Source organism: Rasamsonia emersonii, assembly GCF_000968595.1.
Source record: "Rasamsonia emersonii CBS 393.64 chromosome Unknown ctg1118621760162, whole genome shotgun sequence".
Lineage (NCBI taxonomy): Eukaryota > Fungi > Ascomycota > Eurotiomycetes > Eurotiales > Trichocomaceae > Rasamsonia > Rasamsonia emersonii.
The window spans coordinates 18339-38675 of record NW_013563161.1 but is presented as its reverse complement, the minus strand read 5'-3'; the positions used below and the strand labels follow the sequence as shown (position 1 = coordinate 38675).

Here is a 20337-nt window from a genome sequence, read left to right as displayed (position 1 = left end):
CATAATAATAGAAGGAAATCAGACTTGACTAGCATTATCTGCTGGTAGCTAAAATCAGTCGATGGAACAGGCAGTCGAACAGTACAGTACATACTTCCTGTCGAAGTAGAAAGTACATACATCCTAGCCGTCAACATACATGTAACATGCAATCAATACAGTCCAAAGAAAGCCAGATTCAACAACACGCTAGGGAGTAGCCGCTTCGCCATGATCCCCCGGCAGAGCCCTATTGAAGAAAAACGCCGCCGTCACCCCCGCCTTCACAATCACACACAGCAACAGCGCAAACGGCGAATTGACGTCCAACGCAAACGCGCCTGCGTAGCACCCCGCCGTAAGACACACCAGAAACCCGACGCGCCGGTTCCTCGAGCGGTTGCGGGCCTTCAGCAGCGCCGGATCACACACCACGTCGATGTACGCCGCCGTCGCCATGGCCGTCGTGATCTCCGTGATCTTCAGCGCCCGCGACATGGCGACCTGGCCTCCGGACGAAAATGCCAGCAGGCCCAGAACGGCCATCGCCGCGGCGCCGTCGCGCTGGATGGGCGACACGTACTGGATGATCGTCGCGGCCAAGACCAGCACCGTCTGGAGGACGTTGCTCGTAACCAACCAGATGCGTTTCCGCACGCCGAAGTAGTTGCCCATCTGGCCCAGGACCAGGCCCCCGCCGATAAACAGGACCAGGCTGGTGATAATGTTCGGGAAACTGTACACGCCCCCGGAGAGCCCCGCCACACTGATGGCCATGAAGATCGTGTTGCCCGTCTGGTTGGCGGCGAAGCAGCGGTAGTCCGGATACGAGGCGGCGTCCTGGATGCCGGTAGCAAAGGACAACGCGAGCAGTTCGGCCTCGAGCACCCAGTCCTCGCAGATATCTTCGGTAAGAAACCTGCGTAGCGTCGTTATTGTTGAATGCCGGCCATGATCGTCGCCTGGAGCGGTCGATTCTTTGTCTTCATGAACATAGACCGATGCTATACCCATAGTAACTGCAGGAAGTATAGACATGTAATCAGAATTCTGCACGAGTGACCAGATGCATATCTCACTTACATTGCAGAATAGCACAAATGCAGCCAGCTCAGCCCATTCTGGCTGTCTTCGATCGACCCTTTCTAGCAGCAATCATATATAGAAATCAGGGGTGTATGGCGTGATGCTATCCGGATCTGTGTGACTCGAAATGACGAGCTTGTCAGACTCTCAGGAAACATCTGAACGTTGCATGCTTTCAAAGGCACGCCGTCCGTTGTGCGACAGACATCTGGTATTGCAAATGGCAACTCTCGACAACGGCAGAAATACGAAAAGGAGAGTCTGCCCAGACTCGGATGGTGTCTCAAAGTCGCGGAAGCGCTCCGGGAGCTCTCCTTCAGGGTTTATTTGTACCACCCAGTAAGAGAGATAGTGCCGTTTTTGGGCATAACGAGATCGAGCCTCCCGGATCAGATCCGCGTGGTCGCGGAACATCTGGACGACGGACGGAGCTATCCCGACGGCCTGGGCACGCATCTTCATGAGACGAGTAGGTACTTCCCTCTTGGCAGTATTGCACCATCGTCGCTTTCTCTGCCTGTCTTCCGCTGTCTCCTAGCGTAACCTCTGCACCACCTCGCGATACATCTTCAACACTTGGTGTTTCGCATCCCTGGCCAAAGGCCAGCTTTCGGCAAGTCGATTCAGCACACCTACCGCGAGCTCAACGCGCACCTTGAACGACTCATCAGACTGCTTGCTTGACGACAAAGCTGCCGCCGTATGCACCAGCACGCCCATCAAGAGGCCATTGATGAGGAAGGGGCTGTGACGCTTAATCGGACCGGGTAGAGTCAGTAAATTGGAAAGAGAATCCGCGGCCCGGATTATCTTTTTCGTAGAGGGATCAAGGAGATCGAATGATGAGAACTCCAAACGGGCGGGATCTTGACGACACGACATGTGAGAGCCCCAATGTACCACCTGCTTTAGGCTCGAACGTGGTCGATGGAGGTTTATTATCGCTCTATATCAGACAACAGTTAGTCTGGAGATTTCCACACTGGTGGACTTAGACAAGACGATCGATGAAGACACCTACGAATAGACAATCATCTGGGCCTGGAAGAACATCTCGTCAAACCGGCCACTGTCCGCAATGGTATCGTTCTCCGAAGATGGGAGGTGCAAAAACCATTCTGTCAGAGCATTATTCAGCGCCTCGAATTCATCTTCCGGTCCGGATGGTGGGCCGTGAGCCAGGACGGCTCCCATGAGCCGGACAGCATCGACACGGTAGGCAAAAGAGGACAGGTTATGTTGCCGCCTGTTCTCCATGAACTCCTCAAGAGTATAACCACGGGGGATGAACTGCAGGAGATTGGTCAACATCCTGTCAAGACGAAATAACGAAAGAAATAAAAGAAGAAGAAGGTTGACCTACTTCAGCCCTGTCATAAACAAGCTCATCACAAGGTAAAGCCAGATCGGATTTCACATCGTACAGAGAGAACGAGTTCTGCTCTCGAAGGGCGCTCAGCAGACCATCCACCACATACAGCTCCCAATACGTCCGGCGCCACATCTCCTCCACCAAGGGGTTCTGCAGGGAGTTCTCCACCGCAAACGATGCACGATGCATGCCCAAGTCGAGGGCTAGATCGACGGCGGACTGCACGATCTGATGGGCCCGTTCATCTTCACCGTGAGCATGGGCTGTAATGGCCAGCAACAGCATACACTGCACCTGGAAGCCATTTCGTGGTGCTGCCGCATCGGACACCACCTCCCAGGCAGTCTCTTTGAGGGGCGCCTGTACAGAAGGATCGCGATGATAGTGCGCTCCAATATACCGCATCACCGTCAACACATATGACGGAATGTAGTGACGGAGAGGACCACTAAGAGCCTGTTGAGGGAGAAGAATGGGATGGGCATGGTGAAAGTTCTGATAATACAACAGAATCAATGGATCTGATGTGAGCTCCGGACCTTTGGACGGCTCTAGCATCGGTACACCATATGCAGTCTTCTCCAGCTTATTGGTAGAGCACGCTAGTTCAGACAATGCTAGCAGACGATCGGAGTGACGCTTTGTCTTTTCGATATCCCACATTTCTTGACTCCCTCTGGTCTTGAGATATGGTGCTTGAAGATATGAGATGGTCAACCCGCGACGTCAGGGCGATGAAATCTGTTAACTCGGCTGAGAAAGAGCGTGTCCACCCCTCCCAGCAAGAGATAGGCGTTCAGTCCGAGAAACTGCAGTCATATCATGTGTATGAGTTGGATCGGTGCCTGGCTTGTCGGTGGCTGGAGGCAGCTGATATAGATATGTAGTGATCACAACCTCAATCCTACTCTTTGGATAGTATTCAACGCAAAAAGCTGCAAAACTGACAAAAATCAAATCAATGGGCTAGCTGTGCGTGTCAATTGTAGATCGAGTTAGGATATATACTAACGAGAAAGATAGCAAAGGCTTTTCATTGAAGGAAAGAGAGACAGAAGACATTCTCCCAGGCTCTTATCAGATGGACAGAAAAATCCTTAACGATTCCAACAGCAGCCATACTGTCATGATTGGCTGCTGGGAGAGAATCATTGCTGCTTCCACGCCATTCACCGCCCCCCCCCCCCCCCCCCCGTGGGGATCATGTCAGCTTGTTGAAGAAGGCTGAAGCAGGTGAAGTGGGATCAGCCATGTTGCTCAGCTCAAGCGGGTCAGTCGTCGCAGAAAGATTCCTAAGCTAGGTCGACTTGGACCGTCTCGTGGCTTGATACTAAATGTGAGCTAATCCGCATGTCTCGTACTGGTTGACTGGCATAGCACCGTCGCAAGTCTGCTCGTCGTGTCCCCATTATTTCTGTAGCTAGCCTATTTCTCCATCCATCTGTCGACAGGAAAGGAAATGTAATGCCCAAAGAGGCCGGCTTCAAGCTCCAGGAGCTTATAAAGAGGTCGCCGGTGAAGCTGTCCATCGACGGACGTCGTGCAGCCTAGGGCTCCTTGTTCCCTGATTTGTCAAACCGGCACACGAGATCTCTCAGGAGCAAGAAAAAAAATATGGGGTTCCTTACGAGAGGCCCACATGCATGGTGACACACTCCACGTCGTCCAAGACTAAGAACGAAGGCAGGCATGTCGCGATGAGGGAATCCAAATGGTCGCCGACCTCGGGGATCGGCCAAGTCCCAGGCGGCTGAATGCGGCGCCGCCAATCAGTTTGTTTTTGGCCAGCCATGGCGAAGCACAGAGCGAAGACGAGCAAGAGGATCTTCGCATGGAGGCGTCTGTTTCACAATTGCACACAGAGCATGGCACTGCAGATGGGCCAAGGGCTAATTAATCCAGGCTGCCGAAGTCTCCGGCTGTTGTTCGCTTTCACGTCCGCGGCTGTTCTGCGTGCTCGCGCGTTGCCGAAGCCAAACTCAGGCCTCATCCCCACTCACTGACCAGACATCACTCGCTACTGGCCTGATTGTCAAGAAATGATTCAGGACCTGAAGAGTTTCTGCATGCACACTGACTCGAACGGATCCTGCAGGCTACCTGGCTAAAACCGTGATTTCAAATTCCGTCGTCCGGGGACGGACTTCAATCCGAACAACCGCGGAGATCCACCGGACGTTTAGTATTACTGACAAATTCCCCGGCATGACAAATTCTCCAAAAAAGTCTACCTGCCGATGGGGCCCTCGAGACAAGACACTGCACGATACGACGCTGAAGCCTTCATTGTTTCCTAACTGGCTATATTGCAGGCTGATGGCCGACGATTGAGCCTGTTTGAGCCCGCGGTTACTAAGCCGATTTGCTAATTACCATTTGAATGTGGGCATGGACAGAGCCCTCTTCATCCTCCTATCAGTCTCTCACACGGGCTGCCAACGCTTCCCTTCCACAGCAAAAGCTGCCTAGGGCAATGAACACACGCATGTCTCGTCCAGAGAGAAAGCCACCAGAGGCAGCGAACGATACAGCGGACTCCAATGGGGTCCAGTTTTCAAGGTTTGAAGAGCACTTCCTCAGTGCTGTGTCAGCTCAACGATAATATCGTTGTTAGTAGATCTTCTCACGAGGCCACAAATGGCCGCCTCGATGGTTTCCGTAGGGGCGACTGAACCGGTCACAACCAGTCTGATTGACCACCGAAAGACGACGCTGGTTATCCAGTCAAGTGGTCCGAAATTACAAACTCTGCCGCCCAAGTCTGACAATTCGTAGTTAATCGAGCAAAAGAATAATCTGTAGTCCTCAGGTTTTACCCGCATTCGCCTCGGAGATCCGTGGCACTGCCCACCAGTCGTGCCAGCGTGCGCTGGAGCCCACCTCTGGGATTTCCACCTTCAAAGACAGCGATGAAGATTGTTCGTCCTTCGCAGTCTGCGATTTCTTGGACTGGGCGGAGAAGGCCTTGGAGACTGCTCCAATGGCAATGCTAGCGCCAATACACGCTCTTAACGTGTCCTTGATGTCGCGTTGCCAATCATCCCCAACAGCGGATTTCGAAGGTGGCGTGCTGGGATTCTTCCCTGGTTCCAACGGAGGAAGAAACGCTCCGTGAGCGAGCACTGTCTCCCAAGCCTTGCGTGCCTCGCCCACCGCAGCCGTAGCCCGCTCGAGCACAGCGGCATCGCTTTCACCTTTCAACGTGGCTTCCCGCTCGTACACTTCAAAAGGCACGAGTTCAGGGAGCGTGATTGGAATAAAAGGTTTCATGCGAAGCTCATAGCGAAGTCGCGCACTGGAGTAAGCCTCGCTCGACGCCGCATTTGGGAGCAACTGATGGCGAGCAAGGAACGCATAGAGACCATGGAGAGCAAGAGCGAAAGCCTCGGTCGCGATTAGATACATCGTGTGGCGGTCGAGGACGGTAAGAGTCTTCTCAAACGCCCGTTTGCGTTCTGCTGCTTTGCTGTTCCCTCTGCGAAGCAACGACGTAGCGGATACATTTCTCTTGCTCTCGGCAATGACAAAAGTCCGAATCCGCTCAATGTGGGAGAGGTGGGTGGAACAGATATGAGATAAATACCAGTACATGCCGGGAAGCTCTTCTGGCGAATATATGGAAAGCTCAAACCCCATCTGAATGATCAGTCGGATCTGACGAAGCTTCTCATGATAGATCCAGCTGCTGAGAGGGTAGGAATACGTTGGCTCGCCTCCGTGAAGCATTAGAGGTTGCTCAAGAGTCAATGTCCGAAGATGGGCGTCAAGTTCCTCGGCCTGCAGGGGAAGGATAAGCGCGTTGGCACAACAGAGGCAGTAGGAATCATACCTCCACTTGAAGATTGTCCCAATCGACGATAGTGTGACAGAGTGCGCGGCGGACGCGACATCGGTTCAAGCAAGCGGTGCGAAAGGTATCCACAAAAGGCTATACAATCAGCTTCATCGTCAGGTTCATACAGCATACAAGTCTTACCTGAGACACACGCTTGACAAAGCCTTCCATGCTCCTAACGATTTGAAAGCGTGGATCGGATGGCACTTCGACTTCTTCGTTTTCCGGTCGCAGCAAGGTGCTGCAAGGAAGCACAAGCTCGGCGAGGTCATCGTACAAAAACTGCTTGACAGGGATAGAACCGAGAACCTTCATGTCGTGGACGATAAATGTCTGGAGAAGCGATCGGATGTACACCGCTGGCTGAGGCTTCCTAGATACCAGCATCCAGACAGCTACCTGTTTCTGTTAGACACCAACAGCTTCTTATATCCAGCGTAGTGTACAGTACATACCCTCAAGTTGTAAGAGCTAGAATAATCTAGAATTTCTTGCATGTCAATTGCATCTCGACATAATCGCCTCAGATGGTCAATTGCATCCTTAGAGCTTATAGTTACCATGGGCCGTGGGGGCACGGTGCTGGCGAGTCTGCGTTGGATTTTCATGCTAAAGGCCTCTGGGACTGGTGTCCCAAGCGACATTGACTTCTCGATGGGTGAAACAAGGTTGAGGCAAGAGACGAATGGCTCCTTCAGCCTGGTGTGCACCACATCAATATCCTGACTCAAGGCCGTCAGGAAGTGTTTCCGGAATTCCAATCGATCTACTAAAGCCTGCTTCAAGTTGACATCCACCCTGCCCTCTTGCTCATTGAGCCATGACACGGCCTGGTTGATGATCTCCTGAAGAGGCTCAATTTCAAATTCCGTCAAGAGACTGCGGTTATAGAGCTGAGCCAGAAAATCCTCTTCCTGGACAGCATCAGACATGCCCGTTCCACAGGAGATTGAGCAGTTTGGGCCAACCTCGTAATAGTATTCCGCCGTCACGCGTGCGTGGACTAGATCGCAGGCTTTTACCAAAGCCAGACAGAACGCCCGCAATACCAGGTGTGTCAACGGAGACTGTTCCTCAATTTCCGCATGGTACTCTTGTTCCCGGCGGTAGAAGCGAGCCTCGTCGAGAGTCTTCGGAACTGGCCACAGCAGTTTATCGAGGTAGATGGAGGTAAAGAGCGTCTGTGAGAGCGGATGTCCCATATGCCATGCCATCTGAATAGATCAACATTCATTAGTATAGGCCAGAAATGTCAGTGCATCTGAACAAGACACACCTCATGGCAGAGAAGCTGGTCCATGACGCCCAGCACCTCCTGCGGCTGCAGCTCGCGCATCACATCGTAATCGTCTTCGAGAGCCTGAGCATGATTTTCACCAGGACCTAGATAACCACTGTCCATCTTGGAATCCATAATCTGGAGTACCACAACCATCAGTTCGCCCATGTCCCGCATCTCAGTTGAGCTGGAAAATGCAGATGTTATAACCCACCTCCAACGCCCCCACCGCCTCGAAGAGCGTGAAGAACTCATCCTTGACGAGCTGGCCGGTCCGTAATTCTAATATTCACAAAAAGTCAGCTTTTGTTAAAAAAGAACGCGAGGATACAAAGGGCAAAGAAAGACAGCACACGTCAGCTCAGGGATCAACGCACTGGAAGCGGCATTGGTGAATTGCTCCGTGATGTCGCGCGGAACTACCGTCTGCGAGGTAAGTCGCGGCTGAGGGAGGCGGACCTCATTATTTGGCAGCATGATTTTGAACGCGGTAGTTGGTAGTTCCTTGCAGCCGGTTGCTTTTTCTTTCTTGACCGGTGGGTGGAGGTCGCGACAGTATCTTGGCTGCTGCCCGGCGTATTTACTTACGGAATTGTGGTCCAGCGGAGAGCGGCTTCGGCGGTTGGGATAGCGCGTTGCCGCAGTCTGAGTAATTGCTAGCAAGACTATGGACCTCACACTATACTGGGAAAATCCACGATACGAGAGATACGATTGACGAAGACTAGTACTGCAGGAAAAGAAGAACAGGAGGAATACTCTATTGTTCGTCGAGAGCGAAATAAACCAGCAGTATGCTACAGGATATACAATCAGTTCCCCCTCCCTAGGTGAGGGCAGAGACCAGATCCCTCACTTCATCACTCCACCCATATCATTCAATGTTTTTGAGCGGTTTATTTCGACTCAGCCTGGGCGGCCATGCCCTCCGCGTTGGCAGCGCCCAGCTGCTGGACCTCGCCCTGCTTGCCGTTCTGGTGCGATCTGTCAGTTCTTTGATCCGTTCCTCCGAAACGACGTAAAAAACGGCAGATATGATACGAACCTCCCACTTGGCGAACTTCAGGTCCATCCGGTCACGGCGTTCAGCTTGCAGACGAGGGCCTTCCTTGAGGGATCGGCGGACCGCGCGGGCAGCGACGGCCAGGTAGCGGTTGTAGCTGTGACACCGGTCAGCAATTGCATGGGCCACGGGCGCAGATGCAGGATCAATGCAATAGCAACACATACGTCAAACCGGCAGCTTTCCAAGTGGCTGTCATCTTGAGGAATTGATGGTGCAGAGATGGTGGTCTCGAGGCGGGAAAAAGAGCGATGCGGTTCGGCAGTCAAAGGCTTTGGGAGGGAATCCTCGGAGATGGTCGACTCGGGTGTCGCAGTCACGTGGTTATGCAACACGTGACTGCCAACATCCCGTCTTCAGAGTATACAACTACACCCTTCGCGAGATTACCTAGGTTATAGGTAGTTGCATGGTTTTTCACTTGTTTGGCATTGATTCTCTGTGTAATTTTCTAGATTCATCATGACAGCCCGCTATTAAGGTAGAAACTACATGTACTGTACGTCCGGTATCAACAGTCCATCTCTTTCTAGGCGACAGCTACTGTTCATCAACGTGCCTGTTATTGGTATGAAATTTGCGAACGACTTAGATTGAAGTCTCCCGAATGCCTAGATAGTGTACTTTTGATAGCAGCTTTTCTTTTCCTCCCTCTTGCTTCGACATACCGGAGCTGACCGTGACATGGGCAAAATATATATCCGTAGGCGAAGCAGCTCGTCCACAGATATTTTGGTAATTTCCCCTACGAGGTGACACTCTCAGTAACAAGAATTTAGTGAATATTCACAAATCACATGCCTAGGAATGAGGACTGACAGGAGGTCTAATTACTGGAGTTTACGGAGTTAATGTAGGTCCTGCGACTTATCGTCTCAACATCAACAAGATCCAAGACTACAGTAAATAGCACCCATCAAACGTAGAACAGTCAGCCCTCACTAAAGCTTTAGGACCTTCCTAATAGCTGGCAGCCAAGAATCTGGCAGCCCTGTGCAATCTGAAGCTTTGAGGGCTCACAAAGACCTGCCAAGAATCTGTCAACCAGACCTCAAGTGAATCTCACTTGGTGTCTTGGAGCTTAGCCCACAACCAGTTGCTGGGCAGAAGGGTCTGCAGCTTTGTCAACAAAGTCTCACTCTTCTTTCACCTCACCTTCAGCTCAACCTTATCTTGACATAACTACCTAATCATCTTTGCATCTCTGATTTCTGTTGAGCATAGGCTATAGGCTATAGAGCTTATGCGGACCAAGGTACGTCAGTATATACTCTTCTCACCCTAGCAAGTTGCACTCCACTGAACCGCAGCTGCAGGTCTTTTCTATCATCACGCCGAGCCCAGGTCGTGCTTTCACAGGTCACCTCACTGGTGGCTGTCTGTTAGTCTGATTGAGACACAGGTCTACTTAAACTAAATCCAGGCCAAAGAGGAACGTCAACAGACGACTCACACGACATCACACGGTACGTGTTCTGACTGTCACACTACCTATTTGTCAGTAGAAACCAGGAACACCAGGGCATTCAGTCTGATTTTTTTTGAGTCATCCTTACCATCTGATGGTATGCTGTGCCTTGCCTAGCTTCTGGGCATCACTGACAGGATTCGAACAGTTCGAACGCTATGGCGGGTGAAAAGAAGGCTTTGAATCGGCCGAAGAAGCGGACTCTGGTGCGCTGGGATGGTAAGTCTTCGCCTCCTCTTTGACTTGTCTCGACGGCCTGGGTAGACATTATGGAATATGAGCACCCTGGAGGATACTTGATTTTATCTGAATACCTCGTCGTTGTCGTAGCTATTGCTGTCATACACTAACTGTTGTAGACAACCTCAACGAACTGCTTCTTTTGACGGTCCAGTCCGTGTGCAATGCACAGGGCGTCCGAATCCCGTGGGGAGATGTCGCGAGGGCTATGGGCAATAATGTGTCTGAGGGGGCGATCGTGCAGCATCTAGCTAAGCTCCGCAGCCGTCGTGTTGCCAGTAACAAGCAAGTCCCTCCTCCCCTTCGTCGTGGAGGGAGTGGAAGTGCAGCCAAGGCATCCAGTACATCCACTTCGCCCACGAAGGGATCTGCTGAAGCATCGTCTCCCAAAGAACAGACCAAGACCAAAGCCAGGAAGGCAGCTGATTCTTCCGATGAAGAAGATATCCCCGTGGTGGATGAGACCTCTGACGAGAGCGAAGAGTACGGGAGTCGGCGCCGATCCAAGAAATCCGGCAAGAAAAAGTCGCGCAAGAGGCGCAAGCTTGATGTTGACACTGAGCCGGACTCAGACCATGCTGAAGACGGCGATGATGAGCTACTGGCTGTGGGAGCCCAATTTCTCAACTTCCCCGGCGACAAGCACTCCTCCCGCAGTGCCAGTCCGTCCGAAGACGATGTTGCTCGGGAGAAGCCGTCCAAAATTGTCATCCTTCGTTACGGGCGTCATAACGCCACATTGGTTCCAGATGATGGGTCGTTCTCCATTGATAACGAGAAATCCGGGGATCCCAAAAACGCTGTGAACGAAGACGCGTCTCAGAATGCTGGATACGCCAACGGAAGCGGTCCCAGCAAGGATCAGGCTGCTGAAGACTTCAACGTAGCGGGCCTGAGTATGGACGAGGCCGCTGGATACTTCAGTGGAAACGGTATGGGCTACCAGACTACCGCCGAGGGCTCAATTCCTCCTCCGTCGGGGGCTGATGCGTGGGAAGAAAGTATATACGATGAGGAGGGATACGTTAAACCCGTCCCAAAAGTCCGGGACCCAAACAATCCGCTGCAACCCTACCTTACAGCTGGTAAATGGCCCCGTGATGTTATCCTGAGGCAGTATGACCGTGACGATCCTCGTATCCCCGGCGTGCCCCCGGTTCCGAAAACTGTGATCCCTGCTGCCTGGCTGCGAGAGGAAAACTGTGAACCTGCACTGCTGTTCAATCGGGTCCTGGACAATGCGCGTGAAGAGACATATCCGGAAAGCAGAGAACATGAGAGGAAGCGCCCAGAGTACAAGGAGTACATGGCGGCACATAGGGAACTTCCCTACTTTTTTGAGCCGCACTGGAATCTTCCACCCACCCTGCATATCACAGACCCGAATGACGACTACAAGATCCATACTTTTTTGACCGACAAGGCGGCTGATCCTGAGCCGCTCCGTGAGCAGCACAGCAATTTCAACGCTCTGGACCTCCGAGTCATGCAACTGGACCGAGAGATCGAAAAGGGCAATATGCTGGACATGAACCGCCTTATTCGTATCAGAGAAGATCTTGACCAGCACGCCAAGTTACCACCGGGTAAGTGCTACAATCTGATGGAGGAATTGACGGAGGAAGACGTGGTGCATCCCTATGGGGATTGGGTGAGTTGACGTGGTTCTCAGGCGATGAAACCACCGAGGAGACATCTTTGGTGGATGAAACGCTCGAGAAGACGTCTGGTATGGCCGACAAAGATCTCGAGGTCACGTCGACTTTGGCGGATGAAGCCTCGAGATGATGTTGGGTTGGGATGGCAATACGGAGGAGGAATTGGCTTGATTGTGCCTTACGCCTGGATTAGCAGAGAGCACTGAGCATTTCATTGGGACCTAGTGACCAGTCATTCCACATTCATAAGGCTTTTAGTGTTTTTCTATCTCCTGTTGGGCTGGACTGGATTCGGTGGATGTTGAAGGGACGAAGGCTTTGGGAAGGGGAGAGATGGTCGACGCAGGGTTGGATGGTTGGATGAAGGGGCGGAGCGTTTCAGCAGATCCTTGGCCACGAACCAGTAGTACATTAGACAAAATTGGCTTTGCTTTCCTCTTTCAGACTGATCTATACGAGACGAGCAATGAGAATATTCGGTTCTTCGGAGCATAGCCGGTTACCTAGGCAGTCGGGCTGCCGTCCAGCTCACCGCACCACGTGACCCGAGCTCTCCTTCTAGGCGCTTCTCCGCCAAGCCATCCGGGGAATCTCGAATCGCCTGGAAAATTTGCTTCATCTTCACCTCCGTCTCCCCTTCCTCTCCCAATTCTCTTTCCTCTGCACTTCAATTTCTCTGGGCGTCCCGGTCTGGGTGGATAGGGTTGCTTGTTTGTTCTTTTCTTCTTGTTTAACGACATCCCTCTCAGTTAATTCTCTCTGTTTTCCTCTGCAGACAACATGCAGCGAGCTTTCACGTCCAGGACTTCCGCCCTGTCCCGGGCTCCTTTCTCCAAGCTCAGAACTTCCGGCGTCAGCCTGCAACAACAGCGATTTGCTCACAAGGTACGTGCCTCAGCGACGGGTGTACATGTCACCGTGGTTGGTGTTGCGGAGACTCACAGCTGCTAGGAGCTCAAATTCGGTGTCGAGGGACGTGCTCAGCTCCTGAAGGGTGTCGACACCCTTGCTCGGGCTGTTTCTTCGACTCTTGGTCCCAAGGGTCGCAATGTCTTGATTGAGCAAAGCTACGGCTCGCCGAAGATCACCAAGGGTATGCTTATATCCCGTCACCAACAATTGTCTTTTCTGCTCTGCGTCGCGGCTTGTAGTGATCATGACCTAGGTGCTGACCGCTGCAGATGGTGTGACTGTGGCCAAGGCCATTTCCCTCCAGGACAAGTTCGAGAACCTGGGAGCTCGTCTGCTGCAGGACGTTGCTTCCAAGACCAATGAGATTGCTGGTGACGGAACGACCACTGCCACCGTCCTCGCTCGTGCCATCTTCTCCGAGACCGTCAAGAATGTCGCTGCGGGCTGCAACCCGATGGACCTGCGTCGCGGCACCCAGGCTGCGGTTGACGCCGTTGTTGAGTACCTGAAGGCCAACAAGCGTGACATTACCACCACCGAGGAGATTGCCCAGGTGGCCACCATTTCCGCCAACGGTGACACGCACATTGGCAAGCTCATCTCCAGCGCCATGGAGAAGGTCGGCAAGGAGGGTGTCATTACCGTCAAGGAGGGCAAGACGATCGAGGATGAGCTGGAGGTTACGGAGGGTATGCGCTTTGACCGGGGTTACACGTCCGCCTACTTCATCACGGACCCCAAGTCCCAGAAGGTTGAGTTCGAGAAGCCCCTGATCCTGCTCTCCGAGAAGAAGATCTCGGCTGTGCAGGATATCATCCCGGCTCTGGAGGCCTCCACGCAGCTCCGCCGTCCTCTGGTCATCATTGCGGAGGACATTGAGGGTGAGGCCCTTGCCGTCTGCATCCTGAACAAGCTCCGTGGCCAGGTTCAGGTCGCGGCGGTCAAGGCCCCGGCTTCGGTGACAACCGCAAGAACATCCTGGGTGACCTTGGTGTCCTGACCAACGCCACCGTCTTCACGGATGAGCTTGACCTCAAGCTGGACAAGCTCACCCCTGACCAGCTGGGTTCCACTGGCTCCATTACCATCACCAAGGAGGACACGATCATCCTCAACGGTGAGGGCAGCAAGGACGCCATCGCCCAGCGCTGCGAGCAGATCCGCGGCGTTATGAATGATCCTTCTACCTCCGACTACGAGCGGGAGAAGCTCCAGGAGCGTCTGGCCAAGCTCTCCGGTGGTGTTGCCGTCATCAAAGTTGGTGGCGCTTCCGAGGTCGAGGTTGGTGAGAAGAAGGACCGTGTCGTGGATGCGCTGAACGCTACTCGTGCCGCTGTTGAGGATGGTATCCTGCCTGGTGGTGGTACTGCCCTGCTCAAGGCTGCTGCCAACGGCCTTAACGACGTGAAGGGCGCCAACTTCGACCAGCAGCTGGGTATTAACATCATCAAGAACGCCATCACCCGTCCGGCTCGCACCATTGTTGAGAACGCTGGTCTGGAGGGCAGCGTCATTGTTGGCAAGCTCATTGACGAGTATGCCAACGACTTCAACAAGGGCTTCGACAGCTCCAAGGGCGAGTTTGTCGACATGATCTCTGCGGGTATCCTTGACCCGCTCAAGGTTGTGCGCACCGCCCTGGTGGACGCCAGCGGAGTTGCTTCGCTGCTGGGAACGACCGAGGTCGCCATTGTTGAGGCTCCTGAGGAGAAGGGCCCGGCCGCCCAGGGTGGCGGTATGGGCGGCATGGGCGGCATGGGCGGTGGCATGTTCTAAAGAGCTCTCACGAACATTGTCCTCCTGCTCAGTATCCTGTTTTCGCCCATTTCGATGGATGTTTCCCTTCGAGCGTGTCTTGCATACTATGACAATTTTGTTGTAATCTTTCGGATGTCTTAATCTCTCACCTTCACCTGATGTGTTACTCCTGAATTTCTCACTCGAAACATGACCTACCTATCCTACCTCCACCTTCTCTCTCTGCGGGAATTTCCGCACCATCATCACCACCGCCAACATCACATCTCCACTCTCGAATCATTTTTTGACGGGCATAGAAGAAGAGCAAAAACTATCCGGAGTCCCGCTGTATGTACTATAGTCATGTACTTTAGTCGTCCAGGCGTAATATCTGTTGACGGCAACGTCTGATAATGCAGTGATGAGCAATTGAGCAATTTTCAAGATTCAGCTCAGCTGTTCGTATTTAAGGACCATGGTCAGGAATTGTATTTTTCTAACGTTTGGGTAATCTATAGACATAATCGTATGTCTACATCGAAGACATGCCTCCGAGGCCGTCGATTACATGGCGTTCAGTTCAGTTCTACTTACTTTATAATCTTTGGATATCTTTGGATACTGAGAAAGAGTATAAGTAAAGTCCACAGGAAAATATGAGACGTTCAGCCTGATCTACAAAAACTGGGATTTCCTGATTCTACCTAGTTTTTTTGTAATGATCGGGGAATTAGGTAGGTAGGTATCCAACCGAAACCGGTTACGACACATATATATCGGCATGGATGGAAAGGAAACCGGATCTTAGACGGAATATCAGAGCAGAAACCCAAGAAAAAAAAATCATTGAACTGATACGATATGTTTTCTGCGGTATTGGCTGTGCTAGTGAGATGGTCTCTGTGAATGTTCATCTACACTGTGACTGTGACTGTGGAGCAATATATATATATATATATAAATGTCATTAAGATTTATGTTCATAAGAGACAACCAATGTGTCCATTGTATGTATGTATGTACAGTCGAAGACTCAAATACAAGAATATCCACCCCCAGCCGATTGAAATAGTCCACTCACAGCCGTCCGGAATTATTCCTGCTACGTGTGAGATGGACACTCTGCTTATTCATGCTCAGGTGCCCACCTACGGTTTGGCGGCAAACTTCTTCTTGGTCCTCGTCGCGACTTTCTCTTCGTCCCAGATGAAGTTCACGCTCGGGTGCTGGACCGTCGCCTCGGCCCAGCGCTTGAACTTGGGCACTTGGTCCAGGAGACTGGGCAGTTTGGCGCTCAGCAGGCCGTATTCGGGCTTGCTGAAGGAGGTGATGCGGAGAAGGAACGAGCCGGTCAGAACCTGACGACAAGTCAGAGACGTGAGCCCTACACTGCGGGATGGGTCCGTTCGTCTTTGAAAGGAATACACACCTCTGCCAGAGTCAAGCGGTCACTGCCTCCGAAGAACGGCCCCTTTCCTTCCTCCAGCAAAGGCTCAATCTCCTTAGTCACGGCACCAACCAAGGCCTGTGCCGCTTCGTCTCTCTCCTCAGCCGAGGCCGCGCGCACGCCGGCCCAGAAGTGCGGAATCACCTTGCTAAAGAATGCATCGACGAAGAAAGCCAGGCGGGCGCGGTACAGGGCATTCTCGGTCGAGTTGGATGGGGGCAGCAGGTGCGACGGGTGGGCATCGGCCAGGAATTGCGCGACAATGGCGGATTCGGTGATGATGTTGCCGTTGTATGAGAGGCTAGGGACCAGACCTCTCTGGAATAAGAATATACTTGGTCAGTCTCCACATGTCAGAAAGTACTGTGCCGCACACTGCCATACCGGGTTCACTTGGAGGTACCATGGCTCTCGAGGAGTGTCCAAGTCGATGATAACTTCCTCGTAGGGCAGACCCAGCTCCTTCAGAGCAATATGGGCACGATGCGCCCATGGGCAGGAGTGGTTGGTATAGAGGATGATCTTGGGCGAGGCCATGGTGGGAGACTTGTCGACAATCTATATGCACAAAATAAAACAGATCAGAATTATCAATGAAGCAACGCGACCAGGACCTCCCTTATATATACAAGACAAGATTACCAGGCGATGATGCCAGGGAGAAGCGAAATGACGACTGGGGACCGCTTGTGTTGAAACTTGAGGGGGATTAGTAAAGGCCCCTCCCGTCCCCGCAGCGTACGGGGAGTTCGGAGGAGGATTGATTCTGGCTTGATGTCGGTCGATATCCACGGCAACAGAGACATTATTCTATCCCATCTTCTTCCATATTTCGTCCCGGTGAAGCTCCGACCGTTGCACGGCACGCTCACTGGAGGATAAGCGATCCAAACTCAGACAATTCTGTCACGTTTTTTACCCCACGGTTCCGTTAAATGTACTCGTACTAGGCCATATTATTCTGCAGAAAAGCACTGGCTTTATCTGGACGTCTCTCTGATATTACAGTTGTATACAATTGTATTAGAACCTGCAAGCAATTATTCAGGATACCTGTCGAGTAACCGTGACGAACCCACGTGCTGTCCGGCGTGCTGCGGAAAGAATATGCCACTCTCTTTCTTCTCCTGGCACTGCATGCAACACACTCGATACTACTCGCGTAGGCTGGTCCAGACTCTATAAATCCTGAATAATGCTTGCAAAGATGACTGCAAATATAATGCTGTGTCTGCCTGCGGCGACTCACGTGACGGCTGGGGCGCGGCCAGTCATGATCGACGCAGGCACGGCTGACCCCCCACCACCGGCTGGGAAACAAACAACAGCCTGGCGGACCCCTCCATCTCCAGGTCTCGCTCTCTGTCCACTTTTCCTCGCTCCCAATCCTCCTCCTTGCCGACCGCACTCTCTCCATCTCCTCCTCCCCTCTATACCCAGATACCCGTGACGCTCTCTGTCATTGCCTACCGCTCTGTATGTCTCTGCCCCTCTGACTCGCACACCTGGCAAAAACCCCTCACCCGGCCAAGCGATTTGCATCCGCTGCGCCTCCGGACTCTGGCCGCTGACTCGCTGATTTCTTTCAGTTTGCCGCTTGAAACTCGCCTCAAAGAAAGCATCCTCCACGTAGGCAATCATGTCGGTGCGTATCGCCTCGCTTTCTGATCGCTTTTCTGGAAAAATTGGACTGACCAATGAGTAATGCAGCTTGCTTCAGGGTAGGTCCGCCGCTTTGCATTGACACGCACATGCACCTCCTTCCATCTCGATTCCTCGTGCATCGTGAAATTATCGCTCCTGCGATCCTTCCGACGCTGACGGGCAGCCGACTCCAGAGTCTCGATCAATGATGAGTGCATCACGGCATTCAACGACTTCCGCATGAGCCGGGGAAAGACCAAGTTCATCATCTTCAAGATCGCCGACAACCGCAAGGAAATCGTCATCGACGAGATCTCGCAGGACCCAGACTACGAGGTGTTCCGGAGCAAGCTCGAGGCGGCCAAGGACTCCAAGGGCAGCCCCGCTCCCCGGTACGCCGTCTACGATGTTGAGTACGAACTCGGAGGTGGTGAGGGCAAGAGGTACGGCTGAAAAAAAAAAACCCTCCTCCTCCGCAGACCCACGCTAACTCTACGTGCAGAAACAAGATCGTCTTCATTTCCTGGGTCCCTAGCGACACCCCTACCTTCGTAAGTAGCCTCGCTTGTCTTTCACAGGCCAACCGCGACTGACCAATCCACAGTGGTCCATGCTCTACGCCAGCACCCGGGAGAACCTCAAGAATGCGCTGAACATCCACACCTCGATCCACGCCGATGACAAGTCTGACATTGAGTGGAAGACTGTTCTGGCGGAGGCCAGCGGCGGCAAGGCTGGCAAATAGACGACTCATGCCGGCTGGTTCCGGAGAAAAGGGGCAGGCGACGCGGGGGTCTGCATTGCATGAAAAATCAAACCGCGCCTTGGAGATATCCTGATGCCTGAGACGAACGACCGATGCATTGGGACCCCTCCATCCATAGCTTTCGAATTGAGGTTCCTTTCCCAGTCTTAGCGGAGGCAATTTCATTCCCGTATCCGTGTTCACTGCAGAGGGTAACGAAGATCAACATGCACTTTGAATGAATCGAGTTAGAATTCAGCCACCTGACTGAACAGGCACTTCGTTGTATTGTTGGATGTTTGTATTTTGCTTTGGATTCTCTCTGCTCATGTCCGCTCGTAAACCGGTGCAATCTGTCCTCGTATTATGTAAGCAAGAACCTCTCGGAGGTGTGTAGCCTGTAAACAAGCGTCAGCAGATGGCAGTCACTGAGGCATGCCTAGGGCATCATTATTAATGAAGAGGCATCAGTATTACTGAAGAGAGAAGAGGATATGGCATGATGCTCAGCGATAGGTGTTTCTCCGAGACATCGCCGTGTGTCGGGACTGACCGAGCGGGCCGTCCGGTGGCCCAATCAGCAGCGCGCAAAAGACCCGACGCTGCTCAAGCCGGATGCCCAGACTTCCACCTCAAACCACCACTCGCTCGGAAAGAGAACCTCCTCGCTCACCACCTCGACTCTTGGTCCGCGTCATTCCCCTCTCCTCTCCGCTCTCGACCACTCGCCATCTCGAGTCCCGTCCTCGAGGACTGCGGTACTGACTCTTGCGGCCGCCTGTGTCACTCAATTCCTCGTTTGAGCGTCTTTTTCGTCTCGCACAATGTTCCTTCGCTCCGTTGCTCGAGCTGCTGCTCGCAGCTCTTTCAGCCCGGCTGTCCGGTCCTCGACCACGCCAATGGCCTGTGTCAATGCCCGTTCGCAGATCCAGAGCAAGCTGCTGGCCTCGCAGCAAACCCGTTTCGCGTCGTCTGAGCATGCCATCGCCAATCCCGTGCTGTCCGGCATCGAGCAGCGCTGGGAGTCCATGCCTCCTCAGGAACAGGCCGAGCTGTGGATGCAGCTGCGGGATCGCATGAAGGCCGACTGGCACGACCTGACCCTGCAGGAGAAGAAGGCCGGTACGTATCACTGCATCAGAACCGAATAATCGTCTGCTTGTCGCTGACGGCTGGCTAGCCTACTGGATCGCATTCGGACCTCACGGTCCCCGTGCAGAGCCCCCCAAGGGCGAGGGTTGGAAGATCCTGATCAAGGTGGCACAGCTCTTCGCTGTGTCTCTCACGCTGTTTGCTATCACCCGTGCGTTTGCTCGCGACCCGCCTCGCACGATGACCAAGGAGTGGCAGGAGGCTAGCAATGAATATGCGAAGGTGCGTCAAATGCCATATCTTTTTTTTTTTCAATGCTGACCCGTGTTCTTTCAACAGAGAGAGAAGATCGAGCCTATCACCGGTATCAGCAGCGAAGGCTACTCTGGCCGCGGCTACGTGCAGAGCGGCCCGGCTAAGACTCAATAAATTGGAAAATTGGATTGGAAGCGTGCTGAATGGAAGGTAGAAGGTAGAGATAGGCATAGCCACTCTGTACCAATGTTTTTATTATCTTCAACGCTGTCTCACTGTCTCTTAACACCTTTTTCCTTCCTTCTGTCTATGCTACTCGATCGAATCTTGTACTACTACGTACTATGCCATCATCAATCGATTTCCTTTGTAGCTGTAATGTGCTGTGTGTCATTCTATAAGTATCTGCCGTGTAGAGTACATGCTCGAGGGAAAAATCAATGTTTTCTTTGGATGTCCTCAATAAATGCAGCAGACGATGAACGCACTCAGGGACGGCTAATTCACATTTGACGAGCCATT

General features: G+C 52.7%; 6 protein-coding genes across 6 annotated transcripts; 3 read left to right on the top strand and 3 right to left on the bottom strand.

The window, feature by feature from the left end:
* Positions 1–189: 189 nt before the first annotated feature.
* Positions 190–3100, bottom strand: T310_4788 (DUF1275 domain protein; the record flags this gene model as incomplete). The annotated part of the gene is made up of 6 exons (XM_013472345.1): positions 190–1029; positions 1063–1124; positions 1399–1657; positions 1702–2011; positions 2087–2355; positions 2429–3100. The coding sequence occupies 6 exons, from the start codon at positions 3098–3100 to the stop codon at positions 190–192; spliced, it is 2412 nt and encodes an 803-aa protein (XP_013327799.1).
* Positions 3101–5242: 2142 nt separating this feature from the next.
* Positions 5243–8813, bottom strand: T310_4787 (Amino-acid N-acetyltransferase subunit Mak10; the record flags this gene model as incomplete). The annotated part of the gene is made up of 9 exons (XM_013472344.1): positions 5243–6214; positions 6267–6365; positions 6414–6671; positions 6728–7486; positions 7549–7689; positions 7766–7833; positions 7929–8196; positions 8597–8711; positions 8782–8813. 9 exons carry the CDS (start codon positions 8811–8813, stop codon positions 5243–5245), a joined length of 2712 nt encoding a protein of 903 aa, XP_013327798.1.
* Positions 8814–9857: 1044 nt separating this feature from the next.
* On the top strand, positions 9858–14668 carry T310_4786 (Antigenic mitochondrial protein HSP60; the record flags this gene model as incomplete). The annotated part of the gene is made up of 9 exons (XM_013472343.1): positions 9858–9869; positions 9931–9991; positions 10038–10080; positions 10231–10301; positions 10442–11973; positions 12767–12865; positions 12932–13073; positions 13162–13773; positions 13818–14668. The coding sequence occupies 9 exons, from the start codon at positions 9858–9860 to the stop codon at positions 14666–14668; spliced, it is 3423 nt and encodes a 1140-aa protein (XP_013327797.1).
* Positions 14669–15546: 878 nt separating this feature from the next.
* Positions 15547–16616, bottom strand: T310_4785 (Glutathione transferase; the record flags this gene model as incomplete). Its single annotated transcript, XM_013472342.1, has 5 exons — positions 15547–15563; positions 15714–15754; positions 15785–15990; positions 16062–16397; positions 16464–16616. The coding sequence occupies 5 exons, from the start codon at positions 16614–16616 to the stop codon at positions 15547–15549; spliced, it is 753 nt and encodes a 250-aa protein (XP_013327796.1).
* A 1102-nt stretch (positions 16617–17718) lies between these two features.
* On the top strand, positions 17719–18468 carry T310_4784 (Cofilin; the record flags this gene model as incomplete). The annotated part of the gene is made up of 5 exons (XM_013472341.1): positions 17719–17724; positions 17790–17800; positions 17918–18166; positions 18226–18274; positions 18328–18468. The coding sequence occupies 5 exons, from the start codon at positions 17719–17721 to the stop codon at positions 18466–18468; spliced, it is 456 nt and encodes a 151-aa protein (XP_013327795.1).
* Positions 18469–19292: 824 nt separating this feature from the next.
* On the top strand, positions 19293–19989 carry T310_4783 (Cytochrome-c oxidase; the record flags this gene model as incomplete). The annotated part of the gene is made up of 3 exons (XM_013472340.1): positions 19293–19522; positions 19578–19842; positions 19900–19989. 3 exons carry the CDS (start codon positions 19293–19295, stop codon positions 19987–19989), a joined length of 585 nt encoding a protein of 194 aa, XP_013327794.1.
* Between the last annotated feature and the right edge of the window lie 348 nt (positions 19990–20337).